The sequence below is a fragment of the Onychostoma macrolepis genome, chromosome 07 (assembly GCF_012432095.1).
Source record: "Onychostoma macrolepis isolate SWU-2019 chromosome 07, ASM1243209v1, whole genome shotgun sequence".
NCBI lineage: Eukaryota > Metazoa > Chordata > Actinopteri > Cypriniformes > Cyprinidae > Onychostoma > Onychostoma macrolepis.
The window spans coordinates 48,107,320-48,128,185 of NC_081161.1; the positions used below are offsets into that span (position 1 = coordinate 48,107,320).

The 20,866-nt window shown below is 36.7% G+C and overlaps 1 protein-coding gene across 9 annotated transcripts in view; it reads right to left on the bottom strand.

Annotated features, from left to right (window-relative positions):
- The window catches only part of nrxn2b (neurexin 2b), a 476,055-nt gene that overhangs the window by 186,222 nt on the left and 268,967 nt on the right, over positions 1-20,866 (bottom strand). For 8 of the 9 annotated variants that reach the window (XM_058781462.1, XM_058781464.1, XM_058781461.1 and 5 more), the window contains 4 exons: positions 18,472-18,633; positions 12,821-13,259; positions 9,956-10,339; positions 6,456-6,659 (listed from right to left, as the gene is read on the bottom strand). In XM_058781462.1, coding sequence (XP_058637445.1) covers positions 6,456-6,659; positions 9,956-10,339; positions 12,821-13,259; positions 18,472-18,633 — 1,189 coding nt within the window. The remainder of the gene's footprint in view (positions 1-6,455; positions 6,660-9,955; positions 10,340-12,820; positions 13,260-18,471; positions 18,634-20,866) is intronic. The other variant, XM_058781463.1, reaches the window with a different exon arrangement.

Consider the following 20,866-nt stretch of genomic DNA (forward strand, 5'->3'; position numbering starts at 1 on the left):
CAGTGTATTATACTGTAAAAATGTTTTCTCAGGTAACCTAAAATGTACATCATTTAGTTACATCAAGGGTCAAATCCAATATAAATAGCACATTAAAGTTAAAAGTTACACACTTGTTTGTGTGCGCTGCACAGGTCTGGTATAAATAATGTTTTTGCTCAGGTGGCTGAAATGTCTGCCCAATAGAGAAAAGTTTTGCTCAGCAAGAAAAAAATTAGAGGGAACATTGCTCTCCAATCTGTGAAAGAGTGCGTAAAAAGATTGTGGAATACTTTAAAAACAACATTCCTCAACGTCAAATTGCAAAGGCTTTGCAAATCTCATCATCTACAGTGCAGGGCTCGCAAAATCGCTAGCCCGACGTCCCGGGGCTGTTGTGTTTTCCAGTCGGGCTACCAAAATACATCACCGCCTGCCCGACGGGCTCCTTAAACACAGATCTCCCGCGGGTCCTTAAAAACTCTGAAAGTGAGTTGTATCAAAATTAAGGCCATAAAAAGTTGTAAATACGTTAAATGGTATAAGAAATGTCTTGATTATAATTTCATGAGGTCTTACAGTTGGGGACGGAAAGACAAGAGTCGCGCGATACGGCTGGATTAAACTTCAAAAGGCAATGATGTCACTGAATAAATATGAGCTGCACGTTTCAAGTCAAAACGCGGCGCGGATGTCTTTATGTGAATGTCTCTGAAGGGAACCGACTGTCCTCAGAAACGTGTCGTTGGCATTTTAATTTCCTGATAAAGCAGCGTTTATGAGCGCGGAGCTGCTTTGTGTACAGCGTTTCCGGGGAAACCGCAGTATTTCAGCGCTCCTAAAGCGCCACCTCCTGGCAGAGAGTGAATCTGCATTTACAATAAGCCTTTCTTACTGTTTATGCTCAGATCAATGCAGATATCAACTCATGTTTTCACGCAGCAAACACATAGAGTTGTAAACGAGAAAGAAGTTGATGTGCCTTCTAAAAATCTAAACAATTAAGACAGTAATATTTATACGTTTTAAATTAACATAATAATTTATATGCTTGATTGATCCCTTTTCATAAAAACGGTCTATAGCCTGAAACGCTGTTGTATAAGATTTTTGTTTTTGTGAAAACCTGTATCTGAACTGTAAATCATGTAATTTTATGGCTCAAAACTGTATGTTACCATAGACATTGTCCAACGCCGCTCATTCTGTGTTCATTTTACTTGTGCAGCTCTTGTCATAAATTGCCTTAAATATATTTTAAAAAATTCTGCAGATACCCTGTAAATAGTGAAATAAAATTCCTTCCTTCATATTTGTTGATATGTGTGTACTGAAAATATTTTTGACTGACATTTAAACTCCTATCTGATTTTCTATATTTAAAATAAATAAAATAAAATAGTAGATTTTTAATTTGGGCTAGTTAAATTAATTTTCGAAGAGTACCTGCCCGAAGGGCTACCAGGGATTTTAAAATTTTGCGAGCCCTGCAGTGCATAACATCATCAAAAGATTGAGAGAAACTGGAGAAATCTCTGTGCGTAAGGGACATGGCTGAAGACCTTTGTTGGATGCCCGTGGTCTTCGGCCCTCAGCATCACTCATCGGCATGATTCTGTCCTTCCAGAAACCACATACTGCAGCTATTACAACAGCATGGCTTCGTAGTAGAAGAACATTAGAAGAATAGAGAACATTTGGCGCATCATTAAATGAAAAATACATCAAAGACTACCACGAACTCTTCAGCAGCTGGAAACCTAAATCAGACAAGAATGGGACCAACACCACAACTCCAGAAACTCATAACCTCGATGCCCAGACGTCTTCAAACTGTTTTGAAAAGAAGAGGAGATGCTACACCACGGTAAACATGCCTGTAGCAGGCATCAAATTTGAAATGAGCTCATTTTGCGCATAAAAATGTTATCTATGTTCTATTGTGAATAAAATATTGGCTCATGAGATTTGAAAGTCTTTTAGTTTTCATTTTATTCAAATTTTAAAAAACGTCCCAACATTTCCGGAATTCAGGTTGTATGTCAGTATCTGCCGAACTGTTAGAAAGATCTCATTGTTTACATTACATTCTTAAAAATAAAGGCTCCAAAAAGGTGTTTTTGCACTGATGCCATAGAAGAACAATTTTTGGTTCCCCAAATAACCTTTCAGTGAACAGATCTTAAATGAAGAACCTCTATTTTTAAGAGTCTACAAGCATCAGAATTTAATCATATAAATATCAGCATCTGCAGCAGATTAATATTTTAGCTCAGTTTGAGTCTCTGAATAAAACTGAGCTGTTATTCTTCTTTTTCTCCATATTCTCACTGTATTAGACTATATGAGCCATAAAAGCACAATAAAAGCCTATTTTCTTTACATTTTTTTTCTTTAAATGTTTAATAAACCTTCACCTTTTCTGACTATTATTTGATATTTCAGGCATACCAGTTAAACAATATTAGTGAATACAACTTTTGTTTTTAATAATCTACTAGTGAATGTTAAAATTAACATTAACTGAGATTAATAAATGCTTTAGAAGTATTTTTCACTGTTACTTCATGTAAACTAATGGAACCTTATTGTAAAGTGTTATCAAAAACTGTCATGAACTGTCTGTCTGATCGCTGCATCTCCTTCTGCTCACATAATTCAATCAGTTGTTGCTCAGTAAATGATGTATTTGGTCAGCAGTGTGATGTAGTAATATTTCTCCATAGCCGTGAGTGAGGAAGATGAGCGTGAAGCGCTGCGGTCTGGATCTGCCGCTGTGAATTGTGGGAAAGGGTTTCACTGCACTCCTCAGCCAGAAACACATCTACTGTGTGACACTAAACACAGCACTGAGATTTACACTGAATAACCTCGAGGAGAGCCGTGTGTGTGTGTGTGTGTGTGTGTGTGTGTCTCCTCCTGCTGGCGGAGGCTGTATCTGCGGCTCAGGCTGAGGAGCGTCTCAATGTGTCAACCGCTACAGAATAGTGATCACAAACAGCCAAAGACCGTCTCACCGCCGCCGCCTGCCGTCTGTAAACACTAAACACACTCACTTCAGAAAACCCTGACGCTTCTCTAGAAACACTCGATCAGTCCTCATTAACAGTCATCTCTTCAAGGTAATGAGTTTAGATAATAACACTTAAACCTAAATTTAAGATGTATGCATTTGAAATGCATATTAAAAACGTCCAACTGTTTGGACACAGTTTATACATAAACTGATACATTAATGTGATCATATTTATCAGTCATACGTGAATGAAACAGGTCAGATTTCTGTAATAGTTCTAATAAACTGAATGTGTTTTATACACACAATAACAATTATATATTATACATAATTATATATGCATTTATAGTCAATAAATTCAATCTCATACATTAACTAACTGAATATTGTTTGTTTCACAGCAAGGTTATTATAGTTCATTATGTATTATATATCAGGATTATTATAGTTAACTAAAACTGAAACTAAACTTTAAAAATATTTTTGTTACTAGAAATAAAATTACCATTAACTGAAATAACTAAACTTTTATTTCAGTTAGTTTCTCAAAAATTCTTAATTGAACTTCATGTACTAAAATAACTAAAACAAAATAAATGAAATAAATTAATAAAAGTATACAGACCAAAAATGACAAAAAAAAACAGCAAAAATATTTAACTAAAAATAAAATTAACATAGAAAGTATACAAATACTGACTCAAAATATTAATAAAAATTATAATTATGTCTCAGAGATGCTAAAATAACATTAGCCATAGTCTAACCATGTTCATACATTTAAGTAACCTGATTTTTTTTGTGTGTGTACAAAAATTTATGCTGAATCTAATAAATTTCAATAAATTAATTAAAAAATATGATTATTTAAATAAAATCAAACAAATGCAAATAGTAAATAATAAACTACACTGAAAAAAATAAGAAGTTCAATTTACTTAATTTTTATTTTGCAAGTTTTTGCACAAATATTTTTTAAGTAAAATTTAAATAAGGAATTAAGTAAAATCTACTTAACTAAGTTATCTAAAATTAGTAAAGGAAATAAGTAAATTTAACGTGACCAGGTAGAGTTTGATGAGTAATTTCTACTTAATTATTTTAAGTTTACCCTACAATACTCACTCAGTCACGGTTTAACTTTACTCAAACAACATAACACTGAAAAAAAAATGTCTATAAAGCATGTGGTTAAGTTACAAGCACGTATGTAAGCAAGTAGACTGCTCGTTATTCATTTTAAGGTAATATGTTGACTCAATATAGTTATTAACTGAATGAACACAGAGACCTGAATACTTGGCACATGATACACGATGACGGTGACAATCAGTGAATAGTGTTCGAGTATGAATGGGTCATTTCGAGTAAAAAATGAACTCCAGATGTCACAAAACAGCAAGTTACTTGATTGAATGAATGAATGAATGAATGAGGCATTTATATAACCTATATAACTTAACCTAACAACAAAAGCAACCACAAAACAGTGTAAATACATCTCGAAAACAGCAACAACAAAAAAAATGACCTTATTAATTATTCATGCCCAAGTGCATGATGGGAACAACGGGATCATGACCTTGATATTTACTTAAACAATATTTGTAAAAATAACAAACAATTCCAAGTAAAATATACTTATAAGTTCAAACTTTGAATTCTACAAGCTTAAATTGAGTATTAATATTGAATTTACTCTTTTATTTAAATTCTTGCCTGGACTAAATTATTTAATGTAGAAATTACATTTGTTTTTCTGTAGTATTTACTTCACCAAAAAATCATTTTTTTATCAGTGTATGCCATGATGTTTGAAGTACAAAGATCTGGCTCATTTCTGTATGACTGAGAAATATGCATACGTTTATTAGTTTGTTGCTGATAAAACGGTGAGATCCAAATGGATGGAAATTTTACATGCAACTTAAACGCATCAATCAAATCTTACATTTAGGCCTGATTATTTGAGTGGCGGTGCATTAGCAGCGCTTCTAGAGGTGCGGCGTTTAGCCATGTAACGATGAAGTCCTGTGTGAGCCGGTCTCTGGCTGTTCGCTCAGGCCGCAGACAGACACGCCGTTGAAGGGACTAGAGGTTCCTCTGGTGACTGACAGAGAGAGAGACAGATGGATGGAGGTCTTCCGTGAGGCTTTCTCTCCCACCACGTCCTTTCCCTGGATGCACCGCTGCCCTGTGTTTGCCTCTCCGCCAGAATCAGACCCAGACCACCGTCCCCCAGACCAGAACTTGACTAAACTCTGCAGAAATCAGAGTCTGGATTCACAGTAAAACACCCTTCAAAGCAGACACACTCACTGGAGCAGCAGCAGATCAAACCCTGAAAGATGTGCTGTTTTGAACATGAACATCTGTCAACAAAAGGCTGTACTGTGACATGTTTTAGTTTTACTCCCTCCTATATTTTAACTGACTTAAATAAAAATATGAATTCATTTAAAGTAACCAAACCACAGATATAACGAGCAAAAAGATGATATTAGAATGTTTATTCATATTTTACATTTGTTTTTATTTTCATATTTTACATTTTCATTCAAATGTTTAAGTTCTAGTCATTTTTTATTAGTTTTTATTATGTCTATATACATTTTATTTATATAGTCAAACTAAACTAAAATGAGAAATCAAAATAAGTTGGTAACACTGTACTTAAAGCCTTTATGTATAATGCATTATAAAAGTAGTTTTAGTGCATTAGCTATGCCTTGTAATGCACATTTTAATGCATTATACAATCTCATGAATAATTGTAACCACTGTTAATACATTATAACACTTATCAATTCATTGTTACACTATGCATTTTAAATGTTGTTATAATTATTTATGGCAATATGCATTACAATGCACATTGTGAGTAATTATAATGCATTATAGCCTTTAATAACCCTTTATAATGCCTTATACGTAAAGGCTTTAAGTAAAGTGTTACAAATAAATGTAAGTTTATACATTATATATATATATATATATATATATATATATATATATCTTACACAATTCTACTAGTAAAAAATTCTGCTAGCTCAAAACACATCTCTTCCATCTTTATTTGACCCTCTATCACTCTTTATTTGGAGAGTAAAAAAACCCCAAAAAACTCTAACACTAGCTTTCTATATTCTTTTCTCTTTTGTTGATTTTGATTGCTTCTATTGCCCTCATTTGTAAGTCGCTTTGGATAAAAGTGTCTGCTAAATGACTAAATGTAAATGTGTCTTGTTTTAAGGATTTTTTACTGAGCAAACACTGATTACACTGAGACTCAAATGGAAGCAGTTTTCAGTCACTAATAATAGAGATTTGGCTCCAATGAAAGAGTTGTTCTGCCCTCTGCTGGTGGACGGTGTGGTTTACAGGCGGAGGGCAAACACTGGGCGAGATCTTGAGATGGTTTAGGGAAGGAGAGGTCAGACAGAGACAGACGGGTAGTTACCGAGGTTGACGGTGAGTTTGACCCGTCCTCCGTCCAGCTCCAGCCGCAGCGTGTCGGCCGACTCTTTGGAGGTGGTGGCCATGAGCAGCCCATACGCCCGCTGGGACATGAAGCGCAGCGCCACATCCTCCGCCTCTGTGTGCAGCGTGCTGGGCATGATGACCTTCAGATACATGCTGCCGTCGTAGCTCAGCACTGTCGCCTCTGCACACACAGCGTAAACACACACCAGATAAACACACAGCACAAACACACACGAGATAAACACACACACCACATAAACACACAGCGTAAACACACAAGATAAACAAACACACACACCGTAAACACACACACACACACCATAAACATACAGCGCAAACACACACAGGATAAACACACACACACCGTAAACACACAGCGCAAACACACACAAGATAAACACACACGAGATAAACACACAGCGTAAACACAAACGAGATAAACACACACAAGATGAACACACACACACACCATAAACACACAGTGCAAACACACGCCAGATTAACACACAGCAGAAACACACACGAGATAAACACACACACACCGTAAACACACACCATATAAACACAGCGCAAAAACACATTAAATAAACACACACCATATAAACAGCACAAACACACACACCAGATAAACACACACACACACACACCATAAACACACAGTGCAAACACACACGAGATAAACACAGCACAAACACACACCAGATAAACACACAGCAAAAACACAAACGAGATAAACACACACCCCGTAAAAACACACCATATAAACACAGCACAAACACACATGAAATAAACACACCCCATATAAACAGCACACACACCAGATAAACACCAGATAAAAATGTGTTTAAACACGCATATCAACACACCATAAACACATGCTAAAAACACACAATAGGCGCAATAAACACATGACAAACACACACATTAAAACACTATAAACAAACAACAAACCCACCATAACCACATGATATAAACACAAACAATAAACACATGACAAACACACACATCACACCATAAACACATGATATAAACACACTTTAACAAACAATAGAAACAATAAACACGTGATGAACACATGATAAACACACTGTAAACATACAACAAACACATCATAAACATGATAAACAACACATGATATAAACACACAGATTAACAAACAATAGAAACACGTGATAAACACCATAATCACACAACAAACGCATGATAAACTCTGGATTTTGGTTCTCTAAGGTCTTTGAAACAGATGGTGCTTCACAGAGAGAATGATTCACACATCTACATCAAATTAGCTTTTATACAGCACAACAATTACAAACAAATAAACAAACAAACGAATAAGTAGGGCAGCTATAATGTCAAAAAGGTTTCCACCAACTGGATTTTTGAAATGTGTGTGTGTGTGTATGTGTTTGTTTCTACACTATGTTTACTAATCACAAAAATGTAATCACATTCAATTTATATGACATTATATATACAAATTTGTAAGTAATTATAAATATACATTTTATAAACAGTATATAAATATTTATTATCACCGCAGAATACAGTTTCACGATCAGTATGTTGAAAGGCATCAAATGGTGTCAATTTGCCTACCATTGACACGTCTGACAAATAACAGTACAAACACACACTGAACACATCTGAGTGTCCATCTTGTGTTTTGCTTTGATCTTTAGTGTAATTCTGTCCAGTGAAGCTTGGTGGCAGTAAAGCGCCGCTCTACAGCCGCTTCTAACCAGCCTTCAGAGATCAGCAACATGACACACTGTAAATAAAATAGCTTTACTTCACAGCACAACATCTGGCTGTTAAAAAGATGGAAATAAATATGTTTAATAAAACAAACGGACTACTCTTAAACAGTCGGCAAGTGCAGCTGAATCCAAATCCAACCTAATTACCCACCTGCTCGAGCTCTGACAGCGAACACTATGAATCAAAACCACGGAGAGAGGAAATATTCTGCGTTTAAGGCCCTTGAGCTCAATGTCAGCGAAACACCCAGACAATCTGTAGATTCAGAGCTGAACTGCTGATATCAGAGGCGTGAGCCTGAGACGGAGCAGCTTGCGCCAGCTGGTGTCGTTAAAGGCGGCGCAGATGGTTGTGGTGAGCATCGCTGCGCCAGTGCTTCTCTCGGCTCGTGACATCGGCTCTTTCCCCACCAACATGATTCAGGATGCCACAGCGAGCCGAATGCAAAGAAATGAAGCGCGAACGGCGGTGCTTCGCAGCTCTGTGTGCGCCTGATAAAAGCGTCACGGATGGGCTCATGCTAGTGCTAAATATAAACCAGCTGAAAGATGCTACAGTGACAGAATGAGAATTCAATGCAATATAACACAAGATTTACATATTATCCTGTCAGAGCTGGACAGCTGACCAAATGTTTGGCATGCCTTTTAAGTCTTGCCAGTTTAAACATTTTTGAACCATTTCATTGCAAGAAGACGCGAAACAGAACTCCATACATTACTCACACGGTTTTCCATTATCACACACACGTAAAGCCACCTCATTCAACAGTGAATGCTGAATTGAGTTTTCTTTCACTTCTTCTTGCACTTAAATCAGCATATAAACACATTATTGTCAAAATGCACATCTTGGCGAATAGCTATCCTGGAAAACATGGCCGGTTATATGTCAAGTGGATGTAAATTAAAAAATGAAATGTAGATGAGTTTGTTCATTGAAACAGATTTGGAGAAATGTCATAAATCAGCCGTCAGAATGAGAGTCCAAACAGCTGATAAAAACATCACAATAATCCACAGCACTCCAGTCCATCAGTTAACATCTGGAGAAGACAAAAGCTGAAACAAATCCACATTAAGATGTTTTTAACTAAGATACAAGTCCATAATCCATAATAATGCTTCCTGCAGTGAAAAAGTGCATCTGCTGTCGTCTCTCACATCAACATCCAGCCACATATTTGTTTAGAGCTGTTTTGTCTTGTAAACGCTGCTTGATCTGTGCAGACTTCTCTCCTGATTCACACCAGAACACTTTTTCACTGGAGGAAGCGTAATTATGGACTCGTATATGAGTTAAAATCTGCATAATGATGGATTTGTTTCAGCTTTTGTCTTCTCCAGATGTTAACTGATGGACTGGAGTGGTGTGGATTATTGTGATGTTTCTATCAGCTGTTTGGACTCTCATTCTGACGGCACCCATTCACTGCAGAGCATCCATTGCTGAGATGCAATGACACATTTCTCCAAATCTGATAAAGAAACAAACTCATGCTAATCTCAAGTGGCCTGAGGGTGAGCACATTTTCAGCACATTTTTATTTTTGGGTGAAAAATAAATGTATATTTAATACAGTGCAGACTCCAAAGTGTTCCAAATTTTACTTTTGATTACTTTATTCAATTTCTTTGCCTGAGTACTGCAGTTAGATCTAGCTGGAAACATTAAGCATTTATTTCATTAGTATCTGTGTTTTCTGGTTTTACCCACCGATCTCACAGTTGCTGCCCAGGAATCCGGTGCCAGTGCAGTCGCAGATGTAGCGGTTCCAGCCCTCCTTGCACTGTCCTCCGTTGGCGCAGGGGGCGCTGCTGCACCTCTTCTGGAGCTCGCGCGTGCAAAAGCTGCTGACGCCCGGCACGCTCTGGATCTCGGCCAGACGCCGCACATCGCGACTCTTGCCGTCGATGAAGAGGTCGCGGATGCAGCCCACGTAGCCGTAGTTCAGCAGCGCGGTCCAGACCTCGGGCGGCAGGATCAGGCCTTGACTACTCTCCGGCAGACCGCCCAGATACATGTCACTGTCCAGGTCCAGGATCTCGCTGCCCTCGTTAGAGCTGAAGGGAATGGAGCGGCTGTTGACGGAGATGGAGCCTGGCGAGGAGGAGAAGATTCAAGATTCAAAAAACTTTATTATCTATCAACCTGTAGCTATGTTTCCATGCCCCATTTTTACGTGCATTTTGGAATATCATATATAAAAAACCGCTGAATGTAAACGCCAAGATGAGCTTAAATTCCAAAAAACTGTGCATAAAAAAACTTACACCCACATTTGAGTAGGATAAACATTTTATCCGATAAGAATAAATGCACATAAATTCCTCCATGCTCATCGAAAACTCATGTGAGTTTGCACTATGAGACGGGATAACTTGACTAACCAGCAGACCGATCTCGTTCACAGCATTTATATGTTGTTATGGTCATTCTGAAATGCCTGAGGAAAGCCTGTCATCAAGGTATTTCTGTATAATTGTCTTACACGCCTGCATTCCCAAACAGCAGCATCCACCTCCGAAAGCAATGACCGCATTTATTGTTTTGTCTGCTCGCTCTGAGGTGGATGTCATTTATCATAATTATTATATTCAGTGGTTTCTCCTAGTTTTCTTAGAGATATAAAGTGCCAGTTTATCAGGAAGTGACAATTTTGTTCTCTTCTCGTTTGGATGAAAACGGTGCTTTATGCGCAAATGTTTTATGCGATATTCCAATTTTGCGCATAAATTTATCTCAAATTTTTGGATGGAAACATAGCTACTGACAGAAATGTGTTTTAGGTAAAAGGCTCACATATGCACAATACAAAAAAAAAATAATAGCGAACCTAAGATACAAGATCCTGACAAAACTGCTTGGCCTTATTTAGAATAGAAATTGCTGTATCAGTAACAATAGAAGCTGCTTTTCTCTTTACAGCACCGTTATAGAGATCTAAAAGTTGAGTCTGTGGGTACACGATAATTTAGTCTGATTACTCTTGATATTTTTTTTTATCAAGAAGTGTGCATGAGCGATGTGTGTCTATATTTCGGCGTGAGCGCTGCTCTCTCGGCAGATCGACGAGATTTATGACTGATTCTTAATTGTCTATTAAACTGCAATTAGAGAACTGCTGGACTTTCTTCCCCACAGGACACACACCCACCTCCTCTAGTCTTACACTCGATTAGCCAATTACAGCAAATGGAGGCAGCCTTTGGCAGCGTGGATGGGGTTTAACGGCGTCTCGTTGGCCGCGCTTTAGCAGCGATAAGTGCTGGAGTGAATCCTCTACAGCAGCCATTCCCAAAACCCATTCCAGATAAACCATTTTCCTGAAGTTTCACTGAGATTTTCAGTTGAGGTTTCAACACATGTGCATGGTAACAGTATTTCTGTAGCTCAAACAATAGAGTGTGGCGTTAGTGACGCCGAGGTAAGGGGTGTGATTCCCAAGGAAAGCATGAACTCACACAAACATTCAATGCAATGTGAGTCGCTTTGGACAAAAGTGAAAATAGTATCTTTGTTCTGTTGTATTTATTTGTGCTAGTGCTTGTAATTTGTTTATTTGCTCTTATTTTATTACTGAATGTTTACTTGTCTTGATAGGTATAGGTTGAACTTTATATTAGGCTAGTAGATTTTATTATGGTTTTAAAACTGGAATTGAGAATTATGAAATTATGTCAGTATCTAAAACACTGGTGTCAAAACCTTCACTCTTAAAAATAAAGGTGCTTCACGATGCCATAGAAGAACCTTTTTGTCTAAATGATTCAATCTGAAGAACCTTTCTGTTTAACAAAAGGTTCTTTATTGCGAAAGAAGGTTCTTCAGATTATAAAAAGAGTGCTTTTTTTTATTAGAATACAAGGTTACATGGGTGAAAAACAACAAAAGCAGTAACTATTATTGTTATTGTTATTTATTTATTTTGGGGTGGTGGCAGTGAAAAGCTTGATTAAAAAAAAAAAAAAAACGTATTTATACACCTCTAATTAACACTGATGACTTGCAGGAAAACAAATAAAATATTTAATGTTTCTGTAAGTGTTTTTTTTTTTTTTTTTTAAATATTGTTTTACAGTATAGAGCTGCATGACTTGGTCCAAAATGTAATTATTTAACCATCTATTGTAATTGCAAATATAACTGCCATATGATAAACATTTAATCAACAAAACATTTAAAACAAAATGTCTAAAATTGCTGTTGTTGAAACATCCAGACAAAAGAAACACAGAGACCACTTCAGTAGTAATAATAATAATAATAATTAGTATTAGTATTATTATGTTAAACTAATTTAAAAAATAAATAAAAATAATAATATTTGAAAATTACAATACTTACATTTTACACAAAATGGTACAATACTAATATATCCTAAATTATCCACTTTTAACGGTAATCCCGCAAGGTTTTAATTTGGCGAAAAACTGCAGAGAGATTTTTAGACTGTTTAGTTGTGCTTTTGGCAAACGCAGCCCAGGTTGTCCGGTCAGTTCAATTCAAGTTTAGTGGCATAGCGCTTTTTACGCTAGCGGTCACTGAAGAATGCACAGACCCGTATGAATCACTCCTCACCTCTCCGTCCTTCTCTCTGGAAGTCCACGTGGCACCACTCTCCGTCGTTCACCTTCTTGTTGCTGGTCTTGAGCTTGATGCTTCCGGAGCCCATGTCCATTAGCAGGTAAAGAAAGCCGTCCAGCAGCTCCATGGCGAAGTAGTCGGTCTTCATCTCGCGGCCGGGCCGCTGCTCTTTGCTGCTCTGGGGCTTGCCGTGGCTGAACAGCAGCAGGCCGCTGGGCTCGGTGGTGCGGAAGTCGAAGGAGATGGAGCTAGTCTTCTTGGTGTCCCAGCGTGGCAGGGCGATGTAGGACTCGGGCGTCTCGAAGGTCACGGGGTCGAGGGCCGCCACGTCCTCACAGCGGAACACCAGGTCCCCGTGCAGACTGATCTTAGGGTCCCTCTCGATGGCCAGACGCGACAGCTCCAGCTTGAAGTCGTTGTTCTTGTACACCACCTGCAGGAGTGCATTAAACAACGCACGCTGAAATAATACCTTCACTGCAAAAAATATTCTCTTGCTTAGTGTTTTCTAGTATAAGTATATATCTTGACTGTAGAGGATAAAAACAGGATTAATAAAAGGATCAGAAAGGCCAGTTCAATTATTGCTTTTATTTCCCAATTTCTCTCAAGGTTATTGTGGAAAACAAGGGCAAAATTGAAAATTATTTTGTATTACGAAGGACATCTACTAAATAATATCTTCAGCGGATTTAAGAGTTCATTCAGTGGAAGATTAGTAATGCCTCAGTGTTCTACAGAACGATTTAGAAAGTCTTTTAATCCAACAGCTGTTAAGGTTTTTTTTTAACAAAATGGTCTACGTTGTTTATGGATTGATATTGTTTTTGTGCTTATTGTTAGGTCGTGTATTGTGCTGTCTGCGATGTACAGTGATGGCAAATGAGTTGCCCCTCCTTCCAGGGATTAATAAAGTTTCTAACTAAACTAACTAAATATCTAAACATTCTTGAATAAGGACACATTTACTTGACAAGTAAAATGACTTAAGATATTATTGTCTTGTTTTCTGAAAATATTATCCAAATTGTTTTAAAATAATCTTAATTCAAAGGCTAAACTAGATAATTTTTCTTACCCCACTGGCAGATATTTTTACTTGTTTTAAGCAAAAACTAACAAAAATCAGATTTTATTTTATTTATTTATTTATTTTCAGAAAACAAGACATAATATCTTAAGTCATTTTACTTGTCAAGTAAATGCATCCTGATTCAAGAATGTTTAGATATTTATACTAGAAAACAAGATAAACATGCTAAGCAAGAAAATAATTTTAAGTAAATTTTACTGCAACTGCTCTGTACAATCTACTCACTAATGAACTTAACATTCATAAAGAAAATAAGCAAATATTTCATATAATTTCACATACACACTGAAAACAAAATGCTGCTAAATTGTTTTAAGGTAAGTGGTTGCAAACTATTTATTTTAGCTACATTTAAATAAACAAATTTAGTTGAAAGTTGGTCAAATAAATTTGTTTATTTAAATGTAGCTAAAATAAATTGATTGCAACCACTTACCTTAAAAAAAAAAAAAAAAAGTTTTTTTCAGTGTAGAATTAAGTTAAGTAAATTTAACACAGCAAATAAGTAACTTTAGCTTGGCCAGTAAAAATTTGAGTCATTTTTATTTAGTCAAAGCTTGCTTGAAAATACTTTGATTTTATTTAAAATAGCACCTAGTTAAACCATGCTTTTAAAGTGTATGTTACTTAGAAACATCTAAGTAAATAATACAATAGATATCATGTAGACACTATATCTACATAATTAGTAATGTGGCCCTCACCCAAACAGAGACGTCGGTCCCACTTTATATTAGGTGGCCTTAACTACTATGTACTTACATTTAAATTAATCATTTGGTACAATGCACTTATTGTGTACATACATGTACTTATATTTTTAAATATACCTATATGAAATTACATCTGTAATTAATTTCTGTAATTAAATTTATAATTACACTGTTGACCCATCCCTTACACCTTAACCCACCCTTAAACCTACCCATACCACCAAACCTGTCCCTAACCTCACCCGTATCCCCCTCAATAGCAGCAGAAGTGTTTTGCAATACAATATGAACACAATAAGTACATTGTACTTGTTTTTTGATGTAAGTACATAGTAGTTAAGGCCACCTAATATAAAGTGTGACCGAGACTTCAATACTTGGTACACAATACACAATGACAATGACACAATTTTGAGTCATTTTAAGTAGAACATGAACTTCAGATGTAACAAAATCACAAGTAACTAAACCTAACAGCAAAAGCAATGATAAAAGTGTAAATACAGCTGGAAATCAGGGGGGGGGAAATCAACCTTGTTTATTACTCATGCTCCAGTGCATGATGGAATATCCAGTATCAGAAAAGTTGAGTAGGTTTTAGTTGATTTCGTAACGTTTATATTTAAGCTTGAATTCAGTACCAATATAGAATTTACTTTTTTTATTATTATTATTATTATTGCCTGAACTAACCTTTTCATATAGAAATTACATTTGTTTTTCTGTAGTATTTACTTGGCCACAGAATCTTTTTATCAGTGCAGTCTCACTGATTGGTCTTGTTTGTTTGCATACATACATATAGACATGCAGAAGAATTGTTCACAGGGTTTTAAGCATATAAGCGCATTCATTAATCTGCACTGATATCTGCACCTAGAGCAGGTTTATTGTAGCACAGATTTAAACAAACATTTCTAGCAATATTGTCAGCAGGGAAATTACTCCTTTGTGTTTTTCCATCCTATGTAATTAATAATAAACATTAATTTCTGTCACTACAGACACACCTTCAGCAGCGATTCTCAATGCAGGCATTCACAGAACAGCGCTGGAAGCTATATTTATGAAAAGCAGGCATTTCTTTAAGGCGAGTTGCACCAAAGATTCAACAAACTTGTAATTACTTGCAAAAGAATATGTCATCCAAAACAGGCAAACAAGCGAATTATGAGTAACCTCAATGGGAAATAAATAAATGACAGAAGAAATTACATTAAATATTAATCTAACTGCTGCATTTAACACTCATAAATATCATTTCTATTCACATGGGTTTTTGCTCCATGGGAAACTAATGACATTCCAACCGTCTAATCAAATTAAATCTGCTATTCGGCATTCAGTGAAAAAATAAAAGAAAAAAGAATTTGCTCTTAATTAGTCTAGGTAGCTTTCATCACGTTTTGAGTAAAGACTGTCAAAAATGAACAACTATGACACACTAAAAGAAATTAGACTAACAGCTGTACACTACAAGACTAACCTTAAAAAAGTGAGTGACATTAATAACTATACAGAACTCATGGGAACCACAGAAACTTCAACATGATCGCTTTTTTAAATGTCAAACATTAAACACCAGCAGGTCTTTCTCTTTACTCCAAAAACACTTCATTTCAATGTTTGAATTTAATTCAATGTTATGCAGAGCTTGAAATTCACTGCCCAGTTTCAGTCAATGCAACAAACATGATTTACACTAATGGATTTTTGTGAATTTTACATATTTACATAATTTTACATAATTTTTCATATTTGCATAAGAGCATTGAGCACAATAAACTGAAGTAGTAACAAAATGTTCAGCAATTACTTTAGCTCATTTTAATTTAGTTGTACAAGCAGCAGTGTTAGTTCTGGCAGGTCACGTGAGTCAAGCTTGCATCGGCTGACTCTCAGCTGATCACATCTACCTGTAGGAATACGACACCTATCACGGCATCCCTACATAAGCGCTATTCAGTATTATTCAGCAGCTTTTGCTTGCCTGGGAGCATATTACCCTCCTCCATCCCCAACTCCTCCTTTCGCCAGTCAGAACTTGGCTTCTGACATTCCTGTTGGATCAGAATCCCTAATCTTGAGTAATGTGTTACACTAAATGCAGTTAAGTACATTAATGATCTGCTTGGTTCTGTTCTGGTAACCCTTGGGGCTGTTATTATTGCTGCTCTCCCTGCTCATTCATGACAGTCTGCATGGATGGACAAGGAGTTTTTGCCCAGAACAGAACCATACCGCCAAACCAAACTGTATGCTAAGTGTCTATCATTTGACGATAGTGGTCCTCCTGACAGAACTATATTTACAGTGATAACAGCAATACACACCGCCCACCTGCCGTCGCACAAACAGTTAGCTCCGCCCCCAAACTCACTCCATTGGCTGAGCACAAGTCGTTACTTCTGCTCACACAAACAGAGATGATGCACTTCATCTTTGTTTCACTCATTTAGACCCTGAAAATGCTTGTTACTGTTATCGGATTGGACTAAAACTGACTTTGCTCACACAGGATATATAACAACTTACCAAAAAACGTTGATCATTTTTTAACTTTTTTGGAATTTTTTTCCCTACCTTGTTAAACCAATGGTGTTCCTGCTTATAAATCACTGATTATACTATGTTATCACCAAATCTTGGATTCCATCTTTTTATCAGCCTGTTTTCTTCCAGTTAGCACAGGCTTTGTGTTTTTTTCTGGAACTGACTGATCGTAGGCCTCACTGATTTGAGCTCATGCATCTCAGTTATTTATTTATTTATTTATTGTTTTTTTTGTTAATATTGCCAAAATTAACCATAAATAATGCTTGTTTCCACTCAAAAACTGAGGTGCACAGGTTCAGATCAATGAAACCCATGATCATCCTAAAAGAAACACAAAACCTGTCCTAACTGAAAGAAAACACGTTGACAAATCAGTAGGGCTTCGACTAAAGATTTTTCTGGTCGACTAGAAGTCGTTCATTTGAAGCATTAGTCGACTAATCACATGTTGTACAAACCATTAAAATCATAATAATGAGACTTTAATTGCATAGCCTAATAAGCGCTCAAGCACACGCATGAAGCTTGCCATGGCGCACCGGCAGAAGTAATGATTATGAATGTGTCAGGGAAAAACAGTAAGGAGGCTGCATTAACATTTTAATAATTCATTGCTAAACTAGTGGTTTTTTGTTCTTGGTTTAAGAGATGAAGTCGGCGACACTGACTCGTCATCTCTGCACTAGTGATGTTGTTTCACACGGATTACATAATCTGAGAATATTTGTCTTCCATTTGAATTGGTTCATTTGAAAGTAGACATTTCACTCTCACAAATATAGATATATTTTTCATGTCTGTAAGACAAGTATACACTGAGTCCACAGAGACCGAGACGGCAGAAAGCGCACCCTGTTTGCTTTCATTATTTTACACAAGCACCATGTTTTGTTGTTATTGTAAGTGCACACAAATAAACGGAGAGTCTTTACAGATTTGAAAGATGTATTACTTTTATCTGTATGAGCAAAAATGACGGAGTATTTTAAGAGAAAGTGAGCACACCAAAGACCAGCAGTTAACGATCTGCGTGACTTCACAAATGTGGCTTTTTATTTAGTTTTTTTTTTTTTTCTGCGACTAATCAAATTTTGTAGGACCAGGCCTCTTCTGATCGACTAACGGTTAGTCAACTATTAGGGGGCAGCTCTAGAAAACAGACTGAATCCAATATTTGGTGATGATGAGAGATTTAAGAGTGATTTTTGATAGGCTGGTCATTTGTTAGTGGGGACAGCTGATTGTGTGGAGCTGCCAAGTTCGTTAGTGCTCGTCAGACTCACGTCCTTCAGGCAGCCCATGAAGTTGTTGCTGACCGGAGATCCGGGCAGGTCGGCCGTGTTCGGGCTTCCTCCGATGTAGAAGAAGTCATCGGAGCCCAGCATGGTGTAATCCTCCTGCGTGTATCCGGTGGTGGTCAGAATGCCATCCACCGAGATGGTGACCTGCGGCGAGAGACATCCGGAGGAACAGAGAGACGGGAGAGAGCAGACAGAGACACTGGATTAAAGAGTCATTGTGGTTGTGCTGCTCGGAGCGGCTCCGGTGCGAGAAACGCTTCTTCAGAGCGCAGCTGGATGCCAAACTGTCCTCAAACTCATAGAGTCATGCCTTAATACAGCTAACACAATACTGACAACAACACGCTTCTGTTGCTATTTAAATATTAAATATTAACTAATAAAGTTTACTGACTTATTAAAAAAAATAAAAAATAAGTTTTATTAATATTATATATATTTTTGCATTTTTCATATTAATTGTAGTTAAAGTTTTAGTAATTGTCTTGTTTGTTTTTGTCATAATTAGTTATTATTGTTTTTAAATGTCTATATAGTTTTTATTTTCATTTTAGCTATTTTAGTACATGAAGTTAAACTAAATGAAAATTAGAATTGTTGCTTAGAAAACTTGACATATAGATATATATATATATATATATATATATATATATATATATATATATATATATATACATTTTATTTCAGTTAACATTTATTTTATTTTATTTATTTTTTAAATGTTTGTAAGCCTCAGTTAATTATAACTATAATAAGCCTGCCTGATAAGGGTTCAGATTTTCATTTAAGACTTTAATCAAAAGACTAAGGTTTCAGTAATGCAAAGAAAATTGAATTATATTTTCTATTTATTTATTTATTTATTTCTGATGCAATCCCTCTGCTCTAAAGCCTTCTTCTGAGTATTTGTGTGTGCATGTCTCATGTGTCTCTGATGTCTCCTGCTGTAGTCAATCAGAGAATCAGAGCAGCTGATGCTGTTTCATAACTCATTTCACGTCTCTTCTGCTAAAAAGCTCTGATTGAGAGTGTATTTCTATCATCCTGAGGGAGACAGCGGCTCTGTCACCGTTAACAAACCAACGCACCCTCGCAAATGTGTTTACTGCATCGCTTGTTTTTTTTAAATGATTTGTCAGGATCACTTATTTGTTGAATAATAATTATGTTTTTGGCCGTTCTGACTGAACATGTCCAATTAAAACCTGCGCTGATAAAGGTTGATGCTTGGCAGCAAGGCAGACGACTTTATCTGTCAAATTATATTTTTATTCATTTACTATCACGCACTAAGCTGAAATGATTTCCCTTCACCTCTTCACAACAAAACACAAAGCAGCTTCTAATGAAGTGTATGCTCAAACAGCTGCTGCAGACGAGTATCTGTGCATCAGCTGCGGCTGAAGAAGCATTTCCGGAGCGCTGGTTATCATCGCAGCATCGCTCACTTCACAGAGAGCTCTTTCTGTCGTTCGTTCTGCCGTACAGCGCAACACATTTTTATGTCTGCTGTCGTTCTCTGAGAGCTGTGGCCTTTAGTGACGGACCTTCATCAGATCATCAGTGTCTCAGGGCTTCTGTCGCTTCTCTACACTCTGAGAATAAAGGCTTCTGGCCGGTGGATCATCCATGCCAGCGAAGAAGCTTTATTCTTCAGAGTGTGTGAAGCTGCGTGAGGGATTGGCTGTGTTTCGCTGATGTGACGAGCCGCTCTGCTTTCCTGTGTGTTCTTGAGTTTCCCTTTGAAACAGGAAGTTGGTGTGAAACGTGGTTGTTTAAATGACCAATAGTCTTTAGTTTGTCACATGATTCAAGAAGAAGGGACATTCTAATATTTTAGAGTGTGTGTGTGTGAGTGTGTACTGGTTTTTGTGGTTTACAGGGACAAAATTTGTATAATGACATGGGTATGACAGAGGTATTAAATTTGAAGTTGGTTTATGAGGACACTGTCTATGTCCCCGTAATTCAAAAGGCTTAAAAAACATACTAAATGGTGTTTTTTTTTTTTTTTATTATCTAAAAATGCAGAAAGTCTCCTGTAAGGGGTAGGTTTAGGTGTAGGGCAATAGCACATACAGTAGGTACAGTATAAAAACCATTACGCCTATGGAGAGTCCCCAATTTTCACAAAAACAAACGTGTGTGTGTGTGTGTGTGTGTGTAGTTGTTGTGTGGTAATGCTCTGGCATTATGTCAGTGTTTTCAGCACTCATTTCTGGCCTCGACTCCAGTGTTATTACGATAAATAAATCATTACGGCAAGAGAGAGAACCAGCTGACAGCCACCTGTGAGACAGACCCACGAGAGAGAGAGAGAGAGAGAGAGAAAGAGAGACCTATAATAACCCAAGATTTCTTTAAATGGGAAAAAGAA